Source organism: Coturnix japonica, chromosome 8, assembly GCF_001577835.2.
Source record: "Coturnix japonica isolate 7356 chromosome 8, Coturnix japonica 2.1, whole genome shotgun sequence".
In the NCBI taxonomy this organism is placed as follows: Eukaryota; Metazoa; Chordata; class Aves; order Galliformes; family Phasianidae; genus Coturnix; species Coturnix japonica.
The window spans coordinates 16,354,047-16,375,084 of record NC_029523.1 but is presented as its reverse complement, the minus strand read 5'-3'; the positions used below and the strand labels follow the sequence as shown (position 1 = coordinate 16,375,084).

The 21,038-nt window shown below is 36.6% G+C and overlaps 1 protein-coding gene across 4 annotated transcripts in view; it reads right to left on the bottom strand.

The window, feature by feature from the left end:
* Nucleotides 1-1,302: 1,302 nt before the first annotated feature.
* ADGRL4 (adhesion G protein-coupled receptor L4) overlaps nt 1,303-21,038 on the bottom strand; it is a 134,945-nt gene continuing 115,209 nt past the window's right edge. For all 4 annotated transcript variants that reach the window (XM_015870368.2, XM_015870367.2, XM_015870366.2 and 1 more), the window contains 6 exons: nt 20,585-20,788; nt 19,341-19,561; nt 19,175-19,241; nt 5,022-5,113; nt 3,298-3,466; nt 1,303-2,790 (listed from right to left, as the gene is read on the bottom strand). In XM_015870368.2, coding sequence (XP_015725854.1) covers nt 2,728-2,790; nt 3,298-3,466; nt 5,022-5,113; nt 19,175-19,241; nt 19,341-19,561; nt 20,585-20,788 — 816 coding nt within the window. In that variant the 3' untranslated portion in view covers nt 1,303-2,727. The remainder of the gene's footprint in view (nt 2,791-3,297; nt 3,467-5,021; nt 5,114-19,174; nt 19,242-19,340; nt 19,562-20,584; nt 20,789-21,038) is intronic.

Genomic DNA, 21,038 nt, shown 5'->3' with positions numbered 1-21,038 from the left:
ATTTGTTCAGCTGATGGATGACTTGAGCACAGGTTTCCTTACTTTGCCTGTAACTCATGCCCAACTGTTATTTTTCCACTTTGATACTTAATGTCCTAAACTCATAAAATAATTCAGGCTGTAAGGGACCTCAGAAGGTCATCTCATCCCCGCTCCTCCTCAAATCAGGGTCAGGTATGAGATCAGGTTGCTAGAGGCTTTATCCTGTCCTAAAAAGACCAAAGATTTTAGCACAACTTCACAACGTCTCTGGAAAACTATTTCCAACCCTCGATTAGCTTCATGCTGAAAAAGATTTTTCTGGTGCCTTGTTGAAATCTTTGTGGGTTTTTTTTTTGTTTGTTTGTTTTTGTTTTTGTTTTTTGTTTTTGTTTTTTTTTAAGTTTATGTCTGTTACGTCTTCTCCTCTCTTTCTGCTGGGCTGGGGCTTGCGTTAGTAAGGACTGTGACAAATAAACCCTTTTATTTCTCATCAGTATTATATGCATGCTTTAGGGAGGACAATTACAGTATCCTTCAGGCTTGCAGGTGAAGAATCTAAGCAAAGTTTATCTGCTTTTATGTACTATATTAAAACATAAATCTCATCTTTGCATGTAAGGAAAACAGTTTCAATGATGATCTGACCCAGATACTGGAGTGCACAGTTTTCCTATAAAAGATGTTCTTTCATTTAAAAGACTATTGTAACCTAATCACTTCATAACATATTTTCTTTTCAAGAAAACTTTTTTCAATTGCACTAAGCATGCCAAAGTCATTATGTTAGAGATACTACTTTGTTCAGCCAGTCTTACTATAGGTCAGATTTCTGCAAGAGATTAAAAAATGATGCATTAATAGATATCCTTCTAAAAATACTCTGGTGAGTAATATTTGCATTTTTGCAAACCTGGAGGAGCATACAGAGCAGCAAAGGAAATACAGCAACTAATTCAGGGCAAATAATATATAACCATGAGAACTTTTCTACTGTATTTATTTAAATGAAGGGAAATATGTTAAAATGTGAAAGCTAAGCATTTCAGTTTATTCACATATTTTACATTCAAAGGACCATCTTTTCTTTTCTTTTCTTTTCTTTTCTTTTCTTTTCTTTTCTTTTCTTTTCTTTTCTTTTCTTTTCTTTTCTTTTCTTTTCTTTTCTTTTCTCCCACAAAAAAAGAGATTCATCTTGTGGTTTCCAAAATTTTGACAGAGACATGGAATATACATAATGAAGCACATCATTGCTGTACATAAAATGGAAGCCTTGTGTATACAGAAAGAAAGATAAAATCCAAACAAATCTGACCATTACTAAAAAAAAAAAGAAGAATTCCTTTAATATAAATAAAATTCAGAGTAGTACTTTATTTTAACAGACAAAACAACAGTGGGAATTATTAACAACTATGTATTTACAGTGTCTGACTGGTAAAAATAAACGGCTTCTGAGATCCTAGACACTTCCTTAGAAGGCAACATGGAATGAAGCTCAGCACTTCACATTACCTAGGTGCTAAAAAGATGAAATTAAAGCATACTTTAAAAATGAATATGAGTATGTGGCACAGCTGAAAATGCTGATTAACACACCCAAGCCCTAATGCAGCAAAGCCTGCACTGCAACAACTTCTTTCTGATTTCAGTAGATGTGTCTGCTCTTAAGGGATAAACACAGGATAAATGTTCTAAATTCAGGAGCCTTGGAGGAAAAGAAATGGTTGACTCAAGGGTGCTACAAATAGAGAAAACTTCTGTAATTACAATTTTATGGAGGCACATGACCTTGAATTTAAATCTGTACTCTTCTGCACAGGTGAATTCTACCACTCTATTTTTTAGTTGATATTCCATTTGCTCATGTGTGGTCTGGATTCCACATGTCCCTACCAAGAGACAAACTTGATGAAGTATTTCCTTCCCAGTGCCTCCCAAATCATTGTGCCAGTTCAGCAGATCTCAGTCTTTTTAGCAATTACATAAAACAGGAACCAGATCTTTTTCAAAGTATTCACAAAATAATCTTTCACTTACAAAATGGCTGTCCCATTCTGATACCATTCTTGCATCAGATCTGACCTCAGTTCCTTTAGATCTAAACTATTCTTTAAAAGTTATAAAAATAAAGAATTGATTAATATACAAATATATATTTCAGAGTGATAAGAGAATAATATTAAACAAATTCCTTTTTTAATCTACTTTAAATTAAAAGAAATGTTTTCAAAAGTCTGTGCTGAAGCAGATCTTTATCTATGGACTTTTTAATGGAACCCATTCCCTGCAGATGGTCATACACAACTGAATGTAAGAAGCTCAGTACTACAAAAAGACAGCGAGTATGTTTCCACTAGCAAGTTATTCATAAAATCTGCAGTGCTAGCTGGTTCTTGATATTTCTCTTCCAAGAGCTGAAGATATTTCCAATATCAGAAACGAAACCTAAATCATGATAAGTCCTGAGCTCCTTTAGAAATTTGCTTATTTCCTTGGTCTTCATTAATATATGTTCTGCAATAATCCAGTTTGTTTTGTATGCTGCTTGTATACAGCGTAACATAAATGCTTTGCATGAATGCATACATATGTACAAAAACAGTCAGTAAATCACTTAAGAGATATGCCTGCTCACTGGGTCATTTCATGCTTGTACAATACCACATTCTCCTGTAATATCCATAATGACATGTTATAGGTTGCTCCCCTTTTCCACCGAGATGCTCATGCAGACTTTCCTTCTATTTATCTTAAGCAGCCGAAACAACAAGGAACATTTTTGAACAATCTATAATACTCCTCTTGAATCTGAAAGAAAAAAAAATTGAATCCAAACATAAATAGATAAATTAATATATTTATATATAAATATTTATATTCATATATTGTTACGTGTTTTAACTAATTGTGTATGAATCACTACATTAGATATTTTAAGGTGGGGTTGCTTGTGACTGTAGGACAGGACACTGAAAAAAGCATAATCTCAAAACTGTGTTGGAAGCGTGAATCCTGTTAGTAACTGCAAAAAATGGAAGTGAGCTTTACTGCATTGCTACATCTGGTTACTGATGAGTTTTACAAGTTCATTTTTCATCTCCTTTTTAGGTGCAAAGGTAAGAACAGAGGAGATGTTCTGTCATCCCAGAAGATAATAGCAGTATTTCCCCTCTTCCCTTGCCATCCCCATGAAAGGCACAAGGGTTTCTTCCTGCTTTGACAACCAGTCTACACTAGGATTTGCTTCAAGGCCGGGCATTGCCCAGGGCACGCTTGAGCGCCCCTGTGGCTCCCTGTGAAGATGGGGACACTCACCTTTCTGGACAGCACACAAAGAAAGATGAAGATGAACATCCCCTGAAATGCATTGAAGATTGTAAACAGATAGGCTGTAACCACAGAGCCCTGCACGACATGGAGGACCCCAAAGATCCAAGTAGCTCCAAGAAGGAACAGGAGAGCAAGAGCACCTCGGGCACAGGACCTAGGGAAATGCAGACAAACGCAAACACATTGCATTTCTCTCTTTGCTGCTTGGTGTAGGGAATAGTACCTATGCAATTTATTTTTTTCTGTGAAGGCCTGAGAAGTGAAAATGCATGGCTTGCTCTTTAGGGTGTGCTGTAGCACTGTGCCATGAATAAGCTCACACAATAACTGTAGAAGAGCAAAAGAGTAAAACTGGAGGGCCTTAAAACACTGGCTTCTTTAATCTTCAGATATGTTTTCTCTGGTGTACTGCAGCACCATATGATTTGATTTAAATCTACTGTTAGTGTAATTCCCCAAGGAAAAACATATGTCTGTTATGAAGCATTCACTCGTTTTTCCTCCTCCCCCTTATCCTCCTCAAAAAATAACCCAGAAAAATGTACAGTATGCTCTTAGGTCAGTACATGTGCATGACATCAAAGGGTTCTTAGGCTGCCTCTCAGGTTCACTGCAGAAGATGGTGCCAGTTGTAAACCTAGACTTTCCTGCTTTCATTCTTTTTCTTTTTAAAAATATATTTTTGTTTTTACAACACTTACACTCTCAAATATTTCCTGGGTCACTGTATTGATGCTTTAAAATTACAGGAACTAATTGGGTATGATTTTTTTTATTATTTTTTTTCCCAACAAACAATAAAGCCCTGCTCATGGACTCAAGCAAATTGCAGCATGTTGTCTTGGAAATGAAACCACTGATTACTTTCTTATTCATTCTTAGCCCAGTCATTGCAGGACTTCCTTTGAACAACAGACATTTTTAGCACTGTTCTTCTGAAAATGAATAATTTTCAACTTCATTAAAACCAGCTCACCACATGAAGCTATGAAGGGTAGGGAATAAGAGAAAGTAATCAATCAAACAATTGCTAAATCCTAACTATAAATCTAGTGCAATGCATTGAAACTGCAGGAGTGTTCCTAAGCAACACAAACAGTAAGTTGTTTTCAATGTTCCCTGTAGTACACTTCAGTTTTTCCTGCACAAACGGTTTTCAAGGTTCCTATAAATCAGTTTTAAAGAGAGTGAGTTGATGGAAAAATCATAACAGCATGCAAAGTAAAAATCCTGGAGAGGAACCCCCCTCTCCTCAACACCATAGAAGCACAATGTCCTACTGTGGACTTTTTACTACTAATAAAAATGGCCTGATTTTCTTATCATAAGATTTCTGTATGCCTTGTTACTTCAAGGTAAATATTTTGGTCCCAATTCAGGCATGTTTTGACTTGTATACAGGCTGTGGAGGGGAGGGTACGATTACTACTTTAACCTTCCCCTCAGCCTTTACCCTCTGCTTGACATGGACCTCATGTAGTTTTTTTTCATACATCTTCCTCAAGCCCAGTGTTTCTGCATGAAGCATTGGTCAGGGGAAGTAAAGACTGCAAAGTTTACCTCCAAATGTATACGACAATAGAAAAACCACTTTGGTATTTCTGCAAATCTTCCAGAAGTATAAATCATTGCTTTTGAATCCTTAATTTCACATTTGGCTTTATTCTGTCTAAACAGAAGGTTAAAATAGTATTAAATGGCAAACTTACCTTATATTTTCATAACAACTAACTTCTGGCTTTAACATTGCAGTGTGTCGAAATACTTTATAAATAATCACTCCGAATGCCAGCAAATTAACCTGGGAAGAGTAAAGAGAAGAACTTTTTTAGTTCAAACTGGAATGATTTTGACTTTCAGTAACTGTTACACATTTAAATGGAACAAGTCAGATAAAGTTTCTGCATATATAAAACCTAGACCTAGTATTCAGTGCTGGAGTGGGGAGAACAAAACTCTTTTCTGATCCATGTCTATTAAAAAAAAAAAAATGAGCCCCATAATAAAGACTGATCAAACAATGTAGTAATTCAATCTTATCTCAACAGCATCCCTACCAAAAGCCTGCAAAAGTTTATTGGTAAGTCTCTGATTTCATGCTCTCATTTTTTTTTTTTCCTTTTTTTCTGAAAGTAGGAGATGTTTAAGCAAATTTGGGGGAGAGAAGAGGGAGAGCAAAGAATCCCAAAGATGCTTCCTGCCATGGAATTTCTGTGATACTGAACTGCATAGATTTTGACAAAATGCATGTCTTTATTACATAAATATCATATTAATACATTAATGTCACATTAATAACATAATATGGTCTGAGTTCTTTTGGGTGTGAAAAATTTTAAGTGGCATAAAAATCTTTGAGGTTTACATAAAGCAATTTTAAAAAAATCCTAACTTTGGCTGAAAGGTTCCATGCAGGGTATTCTCTCCTCCACTGTATGTTTGTTTCATTGAACAATGTGCGTGTGTGTATGTATGTGTGTTTTCTGCTTTCCTTATAATCACATTGCTTTATTTGAGCTTGAAACAAACAAAAAAACAACTAAAGGGAGTAGTTTTGTAAATGATGCTCAATTATGGTTCTGAACCTCTGCTTGCTCAGATAGGCTTCACTAAATATTCATTTACTTTTCTTTATTGCTTTACTTTAACAATGTAGATGAGCTTGCTCTCTTGCTTTTTAAAAGAACACTTCTTTTGGTTTGCAGCATTTAACATCAGAATCCATTTGCAATGTTAATAATTGAACCAAATTTTATCTGGATGTCATCCAGATACTATTTGTAGATCCTTGGTTGTAATCCCTTGGTTGGTTGCTGTGGGCATACAGCTGCAGACCAAGTAGAATTAATGTCTTCCCCAACTTGTTTCTCCAGAAAGACAGAGTGGTTTACCTCTCTCCTTTCTCTTAAAAATAAAAACAGCAACACACACACACACACACACACAAAAAAAAAAAAAAAAGCAAAAAAACCCCAACACTCTGAAATGAAAACAAAAGCCTGCTATATAAACACAGCATCACTTTTAAAAGAATTGCTTTCATTTGTTAGCACTTGTTATGTATGTCTTTAGAACATTTTTGTTATGTCGGGTGGGAGTATCTGATATTAAATTCAGGCTCTGCTTTAATTAGCTGCATGCTCATACTTTAATACAGCATAATGTATTTACAATTTGATAAGACAGGAGATAGAGCTGATTAGCAGTTTAGGGATTTAATCCTTCACTGAATACCTTGCACTTTCACTGATCATGAGAGCTATTCTGAAGCTCTTTGTATTTAAAATTGTAATCTATAATATCTCCTAAACCAGCAATTTTTCAAAGTTAATTATAAGTCAGTCAGCAGTTGTGAGTAATTATATGCAGACTTACTTTTTTATCTTATATTTGTTGGTGAATAATATATCAAATAACTTGGAACACACACTGTAATCTGTGTAACCCACCTAATGTACTTATTAAAGTAATCTGAAAAAAAGGTAGGGTGAAAAGTGATCAAAGTACCAAGAGCACGGAGAAAGCACCCCAGTACCTCTTCTGAAGCTGTCAGCACGACCCTGCAGCCAAGCCTCCTCCCCTGCTGGCCTGTCACCGACATCACTGATGTCAATGAGAGCCTTCCTATTGCTGCTAATAGGCTCTTTATGAAGCTCTTTGGGCCAGTCTCCATTATACTTTGGTCATGGAAAACAGCTGCAGAACTGTGTAGGTTTTGCTGAGCAGGGATGGGGATGGGGAGAGGGAGATGTGGGGCCTCGTGGTAGAGGTCTCCATTTCTCTTATGCCGGTGGGGCTCCTTTACACAAATACTATTTACATTGTCTGTAGCACAGGATAATAGGATTTGGCCCTCTGTGTTGAGGTAATACCCATTAACTATGATATTTTCATTCATCAATTCATTCTGATGGGAATAATCTGGATGTGTCAGGGGAGTGGGAGTGGTTAACACTGGTTCCCAGAGCCAGCTGCAGAGTGCAGGCACAGCGCACTGACATGTCTCAGGTAGCCTCTCCGGAGGTTACATTACAGGGTAATGGCAGTGAGCTTAACTTCTGAAACAACCGCTCATTCCCAAGATTTATTAAAGCCTTAAGTAGGTTTTTACCCCATTTAGAAGCACTCCATTAATAAAAAATATCATAGCCAAGTGCATAGGCCGTTTCATATATAGTTCAGTGCCACAAAAAAGTAGGTTTCAGGGAACTTTATTTCAGCCTAACTTACAGCCCTCTGGCACAGCACTTTGTCCTTTGGAGGACCTCAAATAGGTAACAGTAAGGTAGTTGTAACTGTCCTGCAATGTAGAAAATTCAGCAATGCTTAAGGGAAATCAATAACAGAAATTCATACATAAACCACAGAGAAAAACAGACAACGTTAATAACGCTAATAATATTCAAGTGTGCAGAAAACTGGTACTCAAGTAAGGTACAACTGGTACAACAATTGTGTGAAGTTCAACACACTATGCTTCAGCCTAAGACCCTGCATATTTGTTACCATAGGCATGCTGGTAATCTCAGCTGTTTCTGGGAAATGCTAAGTAAAAAGTTCATGTTCGATGGCTGATCTGAGGACTAAAGGAGAAATGGACTTCATATACCTAATATCCTCAAAGAGCCATGTGTGTTTCAACAGATGGGATGAGAAGTGAAACACCTAAATTGCCTAGCATTAGATACAACCACCTAAGACATTTTTCCTTTGCATCAATAAGTGAGATTCAAATGAATAAATGCAGGTGGTAGGCTACAAAAGGCTTCTAAAATATACAAAGATCACCCTGAAATTAATGCCTCCTATTTTTTTTCCATGGAAACTACAATAGATACAAACAGCCTGAGAACACTGCTAGACAGGGCAAATTCTCAGATACAAAATACTATTTCAGCATAGTCACCACCATGCACCATTAGCTGTGCATTTTTACCAGCAATGAACAAGAGCCTGCATGCTGCACTCATAAAAATCTGTGTGGCCATCTAGAACGTGGCTTGTCTTTCACATCACTGTTACCATTGCTGAAATGCACCACCCACCACCTCACTGTTCTCACATCCACTGTTTGGTCTCCATAAATGTTTAGCAAGCATTGGTGAATGTCAATGGGTGCTGTTTCTTCCACTCAGAGGAATTCCATTACATATCTTTGCTTCAAAAGCACGTCTGTGTCAGACACCATTTTGTCACACTGCCCCACTGCTGCCGTCACACAGCATCAAAATGTAATGGAATATTGGTGGGAAAGCTTCAACCTCTACTGCATGGCCACCAACATCCATCTCTGACATTGTGAGCCAACATAATAAAATAGGATGCATTACCTTTGGAGCAGCACTCATAGGTAGGCACAAGGAGCCATAGATGTCTAATATTCTGGCTGGAATAAACTGGTGATAAGAGACACCGAAACACCTAAGAAAGCTTCCAGAAGATACTGCCGAATAGTGTGTTTTGGTTGCAAATGATGTTTTAGATTTTTGTAATTAAAGCACACTTTTCAGCTCTTGTTGGCTAAGCTTTCAAAGATGTTATAATTAAGGCTGCCTGGAGGTGACAGGCAAGGTGAATGGAAACAGAACAGCAAAGCACAGAGGCAGCAAAGCAGAACGGAGCACTGTGTGCAGGCAGCTGTGACACCGAGCTGGGGCAGGCGATGCACAGGCCTGGCCAGGGCCAGCCTGGGGACTGCGTCTGCTGCACATCAGCTCCGTCAGGGAAGTTACTGGGTAATGAGTACGGCCACTTGGCAGCACTGGGCAAGCCCAAGGCGTGAAGTACAGTGGCACTACTGCAGTTTTATCAAGTGAATAACGATTTTACAGCGTGACAGGGCAAGTCCTTGTGCCTTTGTTTCAGTGTTATTACATGGCTGAGCAGTCAGAGAAACTGCTGCATGTCCTGAGATGGGCCGCTGGGCAAGGCTAATAGGCGAAAAGGGAACTGCAGTGATTCCAAGCCCAGGACTGAACTATTTCATTTTTTAACAAACTGCCTCAAACTGCTGTTTAAATTCCATGATTCTATGCTGTTGGATAAACAGCAGAGTTATTGTACCACAAGTCTCTGGCTTTCTCATTGAAGCCCAATCCTGCAGGATGCTGAACATCCTCAGCTCTCCCCCCTGTGATGCTGGTGAGAGTCAGAACTCACTCAGTGCTCAGGTGCACTACAGGACTCATTTTAATAATTAATCTATTCCTTTTTTCTAAGTGGTTAATCAAATACAAGTGCTTATACAGGAGCAGCCTCCATTCTAAGAATCTTCAGGGAATCAACTCTGCTTAAAGATATTTGTATTAAAAGTGCTTTTAGCTTAAATTCTAGAAATGTTGTGATATAAGCAAATGGTAGGAAACTTAGAATATATTTATGTGAAATAGAAGTTGAATAGGGGAAAGTCCTAGGGTCTCATGAAATCAGGATTTTGTAGGTATGGGCAACTAATTTTGAGTATATATTTTACCCAGGAAGATCCCCAGGGAGCCAAAGAGCTGCACAAGGTAGGTTTTGTTGTACATGCACAACTATGTTTAAAGGGAGGATGGTAGGTACTCAGAGAATCTCTTCTTAGAAAATCATCTGTGTGAAGGGTCAAGAAAATTTAGGACTTTGGAGTAACTTCTGGCCTCATTATACTAATGGCAGAACTGTTAGAAGGCAAAACTCCCACTGCTTCCAGTGTTGTCAAGACCTTTCCTCTACACTTGATAGAGAGGGGCATCTTAAGGGATTCATAGGCACCACTTTGTGTGGTGTTAGTCTACCTCCACTCAGAACTAGGATAGTTCTGTAAATCTCTTTGCTGATGCCTTCTTCCCTCTTTCTAGGCTTCTGCAGCGAAGGAAAATTGCTCAACAGTGGGCATGAGCAGACCTAGATGCTGCTACTTTGACTTTAACACCTAGCAGTTCTGGGACCACCAAAGTAACATTTTACCCATACACAGTTTGCAGAAGGAAATAATAGTGTTGTATACAAATCGAAACATAAAAAAGGTACCTAGTAAATATTATTAAGATGAGGATCCATAAGAGAACTGAGAAACAATTTTGTCTATTGCTTAAGCAAATTACAAACTTCCCTGTTGATTACTGTATTTTGCAAACTAAATAATAATATAAAAATGAACACATAGGTCCTAAAATGCTAAATATTCCAAGCTGTTGGAGCTCTGTTATTAGCACATTGCTTAGCAACTGCTATATTTAAAATAGATCCTTAATTCCACTGTTAAATGTACATATTTTAAATACTGGAAGGGTAACATAATGTTCTATCCTCAAATAAATATGATGTTAGTGCTTCACACTGCATGAAACACTCTCTTTGTAAGTACAGATTGATAGCTATTTTTAGTTGAGCACTGAATGGTAAGAAATACACAAAATTTAATAAAGCATGCAAAACATCTGCCTGCAAATAAAAATATTTGCACTCATGTTGAAGAGTTGTAGTTTCTTTCATAATTAATTACAATTAAATAGTAAGATACTGAGTGAAGCGATATATCATCATTTTGCCCCATCAAGGTAGCTGACAGCTGTCAAGTTTTGCAACTGAGAAATCTTTTTTCCCTTCCTCCCTCCCTCCTTTTTTAAAGCAAGACAAAAGAGCTCTTGAATACTCAGAGGGGAGTGGTGCTTTAATGGAGGCAGCTCAGTTAGCACCTGAACAACTTGCAAAATAAGAGACTGGGACAATAAGCATTCAAGAACATTTTCTCCAACAGGTTTTTTGTTGAAAAAAAAAAAAAAAGTCATTTCATCAACACTAAGATATTTACTGATTTGAATTATACTTTCAACAGTAAAGTTACTGACTAGCATCATTCTTCTGATTAAAACCAGAAAGGACATTCATTTCTGAACAATGAAAAATCCCTGTGGATAGAGCATTTATCCAGAATGTAGAAGATATGGGCACAATTTTCTGTTGTACTTAATATTCAGACTATAATATGACCCTTAGTTCCTCCAGCCTCCATACCAGCTATTCACCACTATCACTCCATTAGCCCTGCTGGCACTGTTCCATGCCATATAGATAATTAAACATTCACTGGAGCAGGAAGACCTCATCCCACAGTTCTGCATCCAGGACTATCTAAAGGCAATTATTGTTTTAACAGGAGAGTAATTATTTAATGCGAGACCAAAGTACTAAGGCTCTTTCCAATACACAGATATTTATAGAATGAAAAAGGAATTGGTTATTTCACGTATAATATTCTTGTGTAAAAGATACACTCCAGCCTTTCAAAAGTTATTAAAACACTTTAAACACCAGCTCTTTAAGGTTTTCTAGTGTTACAAAGAAGAGCTAGTATAAGAAAGAAGCAGCTAATTCTAAAGATTCAGACATACTAGCTCTGATTCAGTCTGAGCACTTTACATTCAAACTTCAAAAAATGAAGCCCCCAAATCATTCCCTTTTCCTTTCTTAGTCCCTGTCTCAATAATTGATGAAACCATCTATATGCTGATGTCAGATCTCACAAAAAAGAATGAGAAAATTTCTCCTGCTGCTCTCTTAGGCATATACTTGAATTTTTTACATATATCATATTGAATTTGGCTCTTTCAAAAAATGTCTGAAGTTCAGAGCAGCTGTATCTGTATCAGTCTTTACAATGACCCTCATTATGAGTGTTTGAATTAATGAGCTTGTGATGGTCTGAATTCTGCCAGAGAGAGCAATACGTTTCTGTCTCTCTGTCTGTCTGGCTAATGTCTGGGTAAAATGACAACATTCAATGGGTCATCATTACTTCAGACAGAGGAGAACAAAATTAAGCTATTAATGATACAACAGTTTAAGCTTCAAAATGAAAATGTATGCCATATTAATTGCTCAAAATTGGACACAAGCTGGCAGTCAAACAGTCTGGATTTGTCTCCTGACTGATTTATCTCATTATCATGCCTCCCGTGAATATACCTCCTAAAACACTTTCAGTATACAACAGCAGTCTTATTTAGAAATAGAAAATATAACAAAAACATTAACAAAACCACTCTAGGCTGTATTTTCAGGAAATAGTTTCAACAATGAGGGATTAGAATTTTATGATTCTAAGATTTTAATACTTTCACTTGTTTAAAGTGAAAACACAGCTAAATTAGTTTTTTTTTTTTCAGACCCTTTCTCGGGAAATACATAATTTTCACATAGACTTGCTCTTTATATATGAATACATGAATATTTCAGAGTTGTTCTTTTGCATACCTCTAGCTGTAGATTTAGATTCGATTTAATAAGTAGGTTTTTTCTTGTTTTTTTTTTTTTTAAATGTTTTTAGAACACTTATAGAAAGCTCTAAATAAATAAATAAATAAGAGAAGGGGGGTTTTATATTTTTCATCAGATTAAACAGATCCTCACATTCTTCTGGGTACAGTGTTATTTCTTAGTGAAATGAAAAGCTAAATGCATACTGGCCTAAATATTTTTATTTAGCCTCTGTTCTGCAGACAAGAGCAGGAGGGATGAGGCAATACAGAGTCATGGCTGATCTTAGCCATAAACCCTAGCCCAGCTAGCAGGATAAGGGTCTACCTTACTCACAGTAAAATCAATTATTAGGTACACTTTCTCCTTTTCCTAGAAACTCTAAAAAGAAGTATTTGCTCAGAAGCTGTTAGTGACATAAATAAGGCTGTTTGATGCATTCACTCCAGGTACATCAAAGATTCAGACTTTGTTAGACCTCTGTTGTGGTTTTCTTCCATACATTGTACCTAAAGCTCTATGCAGGAGAACCAGAGAAATATTTTTCTATTGGTAAATAGGTGTGAAATAGTTGCATATTATATTTTAGCACTAATAACTTCAGTGAATGGAAGAACTACCAGGTTGGAAGCAGCATCAAGATTATGGTCAAGACATAATGTGAGTCTGACCACATTTGCCATTTTGGAAGTAAAAATAGTGGGGAGAAAGCCATCTGGTACCTTTCGCATCCCACAAGACCCTGTAAAGGATTTAGTCACTTTGAGTGACAACATATGTGAAGTATATATAGTCAATATGTAATTATTAAGAAAGCACAGAAGACACCATCAGTCTGTGTCAGCAAACCTTTTGAGTTCTATCAGTGAACAGTTTAGGGTAAGTATATACGTTGATGATAATTGTGCTTATATCAAGGTAGCATAATCACTGAAAACACAGAAGATGGAGATATGTGGATAGATTGGAATAACAGGATGGGTTTGTTTCAGCGTAATGACATAAGAGAAAATAATGTTAATTTTGTAGTCTAAATGGCCATGGCCCCTTTTCTTTGGGTATTTCAAAGGGTTTTAGAACATGGAGTTTGATGATAGCCTTATAGGACAGTGGGAGGGAAGTAAAAAACTCTTACCCTTGAAGATCCTGACCTTGCTGAGAAATTTTATCTATTGGTATGGCAATATAGAAGCTATGGCTTGAAGATTAAGGTTCATCCTGTCCATAGAACAGGGCCAGAACTTTCAGACTCAGTGATTATTTAGCACAGCAGGTATTGCTGGTTGCTGAACAATGCTGCAGTTTGAAATGATCTGTTTCCAGCAAAGTTGCAGACTCAGTCTTTAATGCCACTGTGTAATTAATTATTTCCACTTTAACCACAATGGCATAAAAAATGCAATGGAGAGACATTTAACTGAAGCCATAGAGGGACTAATGAAAAGGGACTATTATTTTTTCATAAAGAATAATAAAGCCATTGCTAGTCCCAGTAGGAAATTTATTTCCACTAAAAAAGGCAGACTGAGGAACAAGAGTAGATATAAAAAATGTTTTAAATGGCTATTTTCTGAAAAGTCTATACTAAACAGTACAGAGCAAACTTTCCTCATCTAGCTAACAAACATAATGAGGTATTTGTCTCAAATAACCCCTAGGAAAACAAAAGAAAACCTACACAGAATTTTCCAAAGCATAAATATTCAGTAAAATGTGGAAATGCTAGGTATGATTTGTTATGATGAAGGCCAGAGGTCAAACAACTTTTTCAATAATACTCCGCAGAATATGAAAACACATCAAGAGTAATGAACACAACCTTCTTCATTGAGAACAGGAATAATAATGTGAAGACGCCCAAGGATACAGTGTACCTGATCATATTAGTGTGGAGTGATAGGTTTTGGGGGTCCTTTCTTTTCCTATTTTTTGTTTAAGTGGTAACAATGCACAGTAAGATCATGCTCCATGTTGAAGTCTGGGAAAATGTAAAACTTCTCCCTTTGAATATTTACTTCTCTACATAAAAGATGTTCAATTTGAATGGCCTAGATTAGAGTATTAAGTACGTGAAGTTTGTGAGTATTTGAGAAAGAAGCAGAGTAATGGATTTGCCAGGAAATTTTTCTGCGCTGATTGCAGCAGTATCATGAATCCTGAATCAACCTAAATGTACAGAACTGAATAAGCATTAGAGCTGTCCAATAAGATTTGATGAATGCACTATTTCATTAATTTTACCTTTTTTGTTGAATAAATTATTTGACAAATAATAGTAAAATTCATCAAATAAATTATCTGGTGAATATATTTTTTAAGTAATTGACAAGCCCTAATGAATATGCAGGCAGTTCCTTAATGAAAAGCATTACTCTACTGTTAGGCTGCTTTCATCACTCACATGTCACTATTTTTGTATTTTGCAACTGCAATCTGTATATTTTATTCATTTACCCATTCATTTATACATGGGAAGTTCAAAACAGTATGGTTAATTAATCACAGCAATTCTTAGAATATTTTTGCTTGAAAGTTGATTATTCATTGCATCTATTGTATACAGGAATGATTAATAAAAAGAATCTGGCTTTTCTGAAGACACTTCTCCCAAGAACTATTCTTGTTTTGTATGTTCCAAGTCAACAAGAGTGCTCTGCAAATTGCAGGGTCCATTTATAAGTCATTTCTGTAGTTGCAAACGCTACAATTACCAATTGTTTCAGGAAATGGGAGCTTGAGTCTGAGCCAGACACCTTCAAGGTCCCTGAAAACACACATTAGTGTAATAAAACAATGAGAAGCATACACAAGTTACCCCTTCACTGCACGGTGCTAGGATTTTGGATAGAAGCCGCAGGCAGGATTATTTGGATGGTGTGTAATATTGGAAATTTTCCAACCTTGAAAATCAAGTCTGTATTTTGTCATTACAGAAGTACTCTCAACAGTAATACTGATAGATTTATACTGTTAAATGGCAAATTACACCTGTTAATGTTACATCACACTTCTGAGTCCTGGTACCTCACAGAAGCATGCCAATTTATTATGGCAGTAACAATGGGTGGAATAGTCAAGCCTGAACATCTCTGTCCATGCTGCAAAGCTGCAAATCATATTAGCACATGTCCCCTTAAACTTGCTGCACAAGGTTCAACTAAACAGATTTCATGGGAGAAGGTTGTTGGAGAGGAGCATATTAAAAGGGTCCTCTACAGCTACACTTGTAGTTGCAGTGATTCGCTTCCAAATTTTCCTTTTAATGGCTTGTAGACTTTGGGTAAGTACAGCATTAATAGCCTTTTCACACCACTCCCAAGCAGCTTAATTTCTATGACCAGCTTGACATCTACTCTATTGTTGTTCCTCACAGTAGGTGTAAGTGTAGGGATGTAACCTATGTTTGTGGTGTTTGAAAGATTAACTTCTCACAAGTGTCAGTGATGTGGAAGAAAGCCCTTACATGGGTCTGCTTCCACTCAAGACAGAGTATGCTGCCATGCTAGAGGTGGGAAAAGCCCTGTAGAAGGCCCCGTACAATGGCAAGGAGTCTGTTGTTGGCTAACATTACACACTCATTAAAACAGCAGCTACATTACCCTGCAGAAAAATGGTTATTTCCATTCTACACACTTTCATTACAGACAGATTATTATTGTGAGAATGTATTACAAAGGAAAAGAAAATGTTCTGGGGATTTTTTTTTCTTTCTTTTCATTTTCCTACCTTTTATCTCTGAAACTTATATTTGTATTTGCCTCAATCAGGCATGGGTTGTAGTTTGTGGGAGTGTTTGTCCCTTAAAGCTTGTGATAAATTCACTTTTCTATTAAAAAGTTTAAATACTTGTTATAAATAATTTCTCCACACTTGTATGCTTTGATCTAATCTACTGCATAGTTTTAGCTAAAATGGTTGTGGTTCTAAAGATTACAAGTATTAGGAGAAAGAAATAAGTTGTGGAAATTATCTTCAGCTTGCAGCTTGCTTTACAAAGGTTTAAAATGCCCTTTCTTTGCTAACTCCATCTAAAGAGCCTTTGACCCACTCCTTTTCATGTACAGTCACCAATCTAATAAAAATAATAATTTTTAGGTGGGATCAATAAGGCCATTTCTTTACACTTAAGAATTGTAATATTAATAAGCAAATGCCTTCAGAAGTAGTGCTACTGCTTAGGCAATCAGAGGAGAACTTAGTTTATACTTCTGATAAACACTTGAGCTCCTTTTGCTTCTCTATTATTACTGCAGATGTAAAGCCTAAGGAAGCATTTGAAACAATGTGCCTAGAGACAGAAAACCCACTCAAACAGAATCAGTTCTATTCTTCATCATTTACATGCTGTCTCAAAGGTATATTACAGTATAATTCAAACCACAAATTTCCTGAGTTTCACAGAATTCACAGAAACCAAATGCACATTTTGGGTGTGTGGGCTTTTGTGCTGACAATAAGATTTATATTTTTGTGTGTGTGCAAGATTCAGATTTGCGATGAGTGGATCTCCAGAATTTTCGTATTGAAGCTACCTCAGAAAATCCACAGAATCATTTCATTAGTAGACGAACCTCAGAATTAAAGGTGAGCTTGAAGGTGCTAGAGTTTGTAGCTTTCTATATTAGAGTTATGGTGATCTATCTGGTTATTCCAGAATCAAGAACTATATATATATATTTTCATTTTGCTTTAATTAGCTAAGGGTAAAGTGGATATCTTGAAAAAGGTAGATAGACATCTTTAATCATAAGAACTTCCTGATTGCTGCTACCTTGGGAAGTATTTAGACTTTGTCATAGCGCTCATGCAGTGCACTCAGGAGTGAAAGCTAGACAATGGAAACAGATGTAATGCAGTAAGTATGTGACCCATGAAACACACATTTAACACCAACATCATCTCCTGAAGTAAATGCCTTTTTGCACAAGGTTTCCCATATTATTCATAAAAGAGAATAAACTTCTACCACCTCCAATTTGTCTTTTACTTTATGTATGTTGCCTGCTGCAAGATGTACAGTGCTCAAGCAAAGGCAAAGGAGATCAAAACCCAGCTTTCAGGATGTGCCCCTTTGACCAGCTTGTATTGAAAGCACCACTGTTCTGCTGTCTCTGTACTGTGTGCCTAATGTCTTGCATCAAGCACAGCTCAGCTGGAGATGAAAACAAGTTGTAGATGCATACATTTGAGCTGTTTTGTATATTTTGATAATAAAGCTTTCCCATTCTGACAGCACAGTCATACGTCACTGCCCATAAATCTTCACCTGAAGGCAGGTAAGTATAGGAAGGAAAGCAGAAAGAAAAAATCTCAGCCCTGCAAGCTGCCTTCCTGGAAGAAAGATATAAGGTCCAAAGAGGACAAAGGAAGTTGCCAACTCAAACCTAAGAACTGCAAGAATTTCCAGTAAAGGTTGGTCTTTCACCCCATGATTTTCTTTTACTGCATTAAACTGTCAATGTCATCTGATGTCAGGGTCATAGAACAGGGGAGCTGTGGTATTGTGGCTCTACAGAATTCTGCCATGCTCAACAGGTGTGGTGGGGAGCATTACTGGGGTCATATCTCTCATGCCAGCCCAGTCTACAACAGGAACTTGTGACGGAACTGGGACAGAGTTATACTTAACACTTTATTCAGCTTTGAAATGACTAATGCACTGAAATAAAATTTATACTTTTTAACTGTAATCTTGTGTGCGTTAGGCCCTGCCACTTCCCTTTACAAATCCTCACATTTATAGCTATCACCTAAAAAAGCAGGGAAGGGTTATTACTGACATGACCCTAGATGTCACAAGGCCTTACCACTGTACCTTCTCTTTCTGTTAGCACCAGCCATTGCCTGATCACTGTCTACCCAGACATACACAATAATGTCCCATTACAGTTGGAATGGGTAAACTTTATAGCACTTAGAAATGCTCTTGAGGCACCAAAAATGTTTTGATTCAGAATGGAACATATAATACCTGCCAAATTTGCAGGTTTGAAACCACTTCCAATAAGAATTAAAAAGGCCCTCTTCACAGCTGAAATAGGCCTATCAATACTTGACTTGTCTGCCCATGTGAAATAGTGGGTTCTTTTCTCTGACGTCGCAATTTAGTTTAAAATAGCTTTGATGATGACAGGGTACATGCGAGTGATAAAACCATAAAGATGACAGTCTAATCTTACAAAGATGACCGATCACTGATAAGAGATTAAGTCACATAGCATTTGAAAAACCAGATTATCTGTCTGCTAGGATGGTGTATGTGTACACCTCCTGCTGAGCCATGCTGAGATGCCAATGACATACAAAGATACTACTTCTTACAAACTAGAAATGCTTTTCTCCATTGGGTTGAAAGGAAGAAAGCAAGTGAGAAAAAAAGAAGCTCTGATCTTAATGCGAGCTTTTTTGTTTTTTCCTTTTTTTTTTTTTTCTGTCCAACATTCATTTTTCAGGCTATTTAGATGTACAGCATATAAATAATTTAGAGACACTATAAAAGAATCTAAATTAGCCAATTCTGCCCTATAATTAGCACTCACAGCTATGCTGGCAATGGGTGGGTGATTATTAAACACCTTTTATTATCAGTTTTATGTACTACAATAAAAATGAAAATTATACTTACAAGAATTATTAGGCATGCTGGTCCTATAAAACTCCATATGAAGTTATTCTTTGTGCTGAGCCAACATCTGAAAAGTAAACAGCACAAAACATCTTAAATTGTGTGAAGCTATTGTGACTATTGCATCCTCACATATGTTGATTTAAACACAAAAACAGCAACTTACACTTCTGTGGTACCATAGTACTTGTATCCCAGGGCAGCAGAGATGCCAACTACCACAGCTGGACTGACGTAGCCAAATACATAGAAATTCTTGTGCAAGAAACCCTTGTTATAGATGACTCCCACAACTATAAGGTAGAGATGAATGCCTTCAATGCACATCCATGCAAAAGCAGCTAGAAGGAAATAGTGGAGTAATCCAGCAGTAATTGAACAGACGAGCTAGAAATTCAACCAGAGAAAGCAAGAGTCACAATTCTATTAATATATCTCTTAATACTGCAGCACATGCACAGCAACACAGGCAGTACAGCAGCACAGAAGTAAGGCTGATTGACAAGATCTTGGCCTATACCTACAAGCACACTTGTTCATTAGCATTTTCTGTAACAACTGCTAAGGTAAGAAGATGACATTCAACTTAAAATCAATGCATTTCTTTCCAGAAAACCTGCATTAACAAATTGACAAGGTTGGTCCTATTGCTACATCTGAGTATCACAGTTACATAATTTGCTGATTTAGACAAAGCCTATTTTAACAATTTTAATAGCAACGCAAATAAGCTTCATGAGCAATTATTTCTAAAGGAACTTTTTACTATGAAATATTCTTAAAATGATATTCCACAATCAATACTGTAGTGCAGCCTCACAGATTGCAGTTCACTCTTTTTTTTCAGGTAATTTTAAATCCTATTCAGCGATTTATGGTATAGCTTTCTTGATAATTTATGCATTATTTAATTTCCTAAAACTCTTTGAGATGTAAGAAGCAATAGTCCTAGTTGTACAAAAAGTGACACAGATTAGTCAAGACTTCACATTTAGAAAGCAGAGGTCCTGCAACCAATAATGCAATGTCTTAAGTGCTACCTTGGGACTCCACCTCTGACCTGGTTTTTAGGAAAAATTGTCGTACCAACATTGCTTTACACAGCATTCAAACAGACATGAAAATGTCAAACACACTGGTACCACATTCAGCTCAAGTGAGAAAGTTTAAATGAAACTCATGGACCAAATTCAACTTGCATCAGCTCAGATGACAGCTCTATTTTTATAGATAACAGCAAGTCCAGGTGATCATTTTATATTTCCTGTTACTTGACCAGGAATTCAGAGTCACTAGACTACTATATACTGGTAAATACAGTACGAAATACTGGAAGTAAGAGAAGATGGTATCTTATACTGTGTATTTGTTTTACAACACAAACTCAAGACACAAGTGAAAACTACTCACCTTATTATTGTTCATATTAATTCCAATCAGGAAAATAAGTTCTGCCAGGAAAAGGCTGCAGCAAAGGTTTTTGTGAATTGTCGTTCTAGTGCTTTGAATTTCACTGAAGAACCAGAATGTAAAAATGCACATGGAGAGGCAAATCAACGAAATAATTATTCCTAGCTGAGTGATTCTTGTAAGAATGTTATAATTTGTAACACCCTGGGGGAAAATTATAATATAATATTAAAAAGAATAGCTTTGTATGTTCTCAAGAAAAATGCAGTCTATAATACAATTTTTTTTCTTATTTTCAACAAAATATTAATAAAAATGTTTGCAGAGTTACTGTGCAAATGCATACTTTGCATAATCTTGAAAGTATTGGGGATTTTTTTTTAATTTAATTTTTTTTTTTTTTTGTGGTGGGGGAGACAGATATAACTCTAAAGGAAATTAGTAATGAACTGTA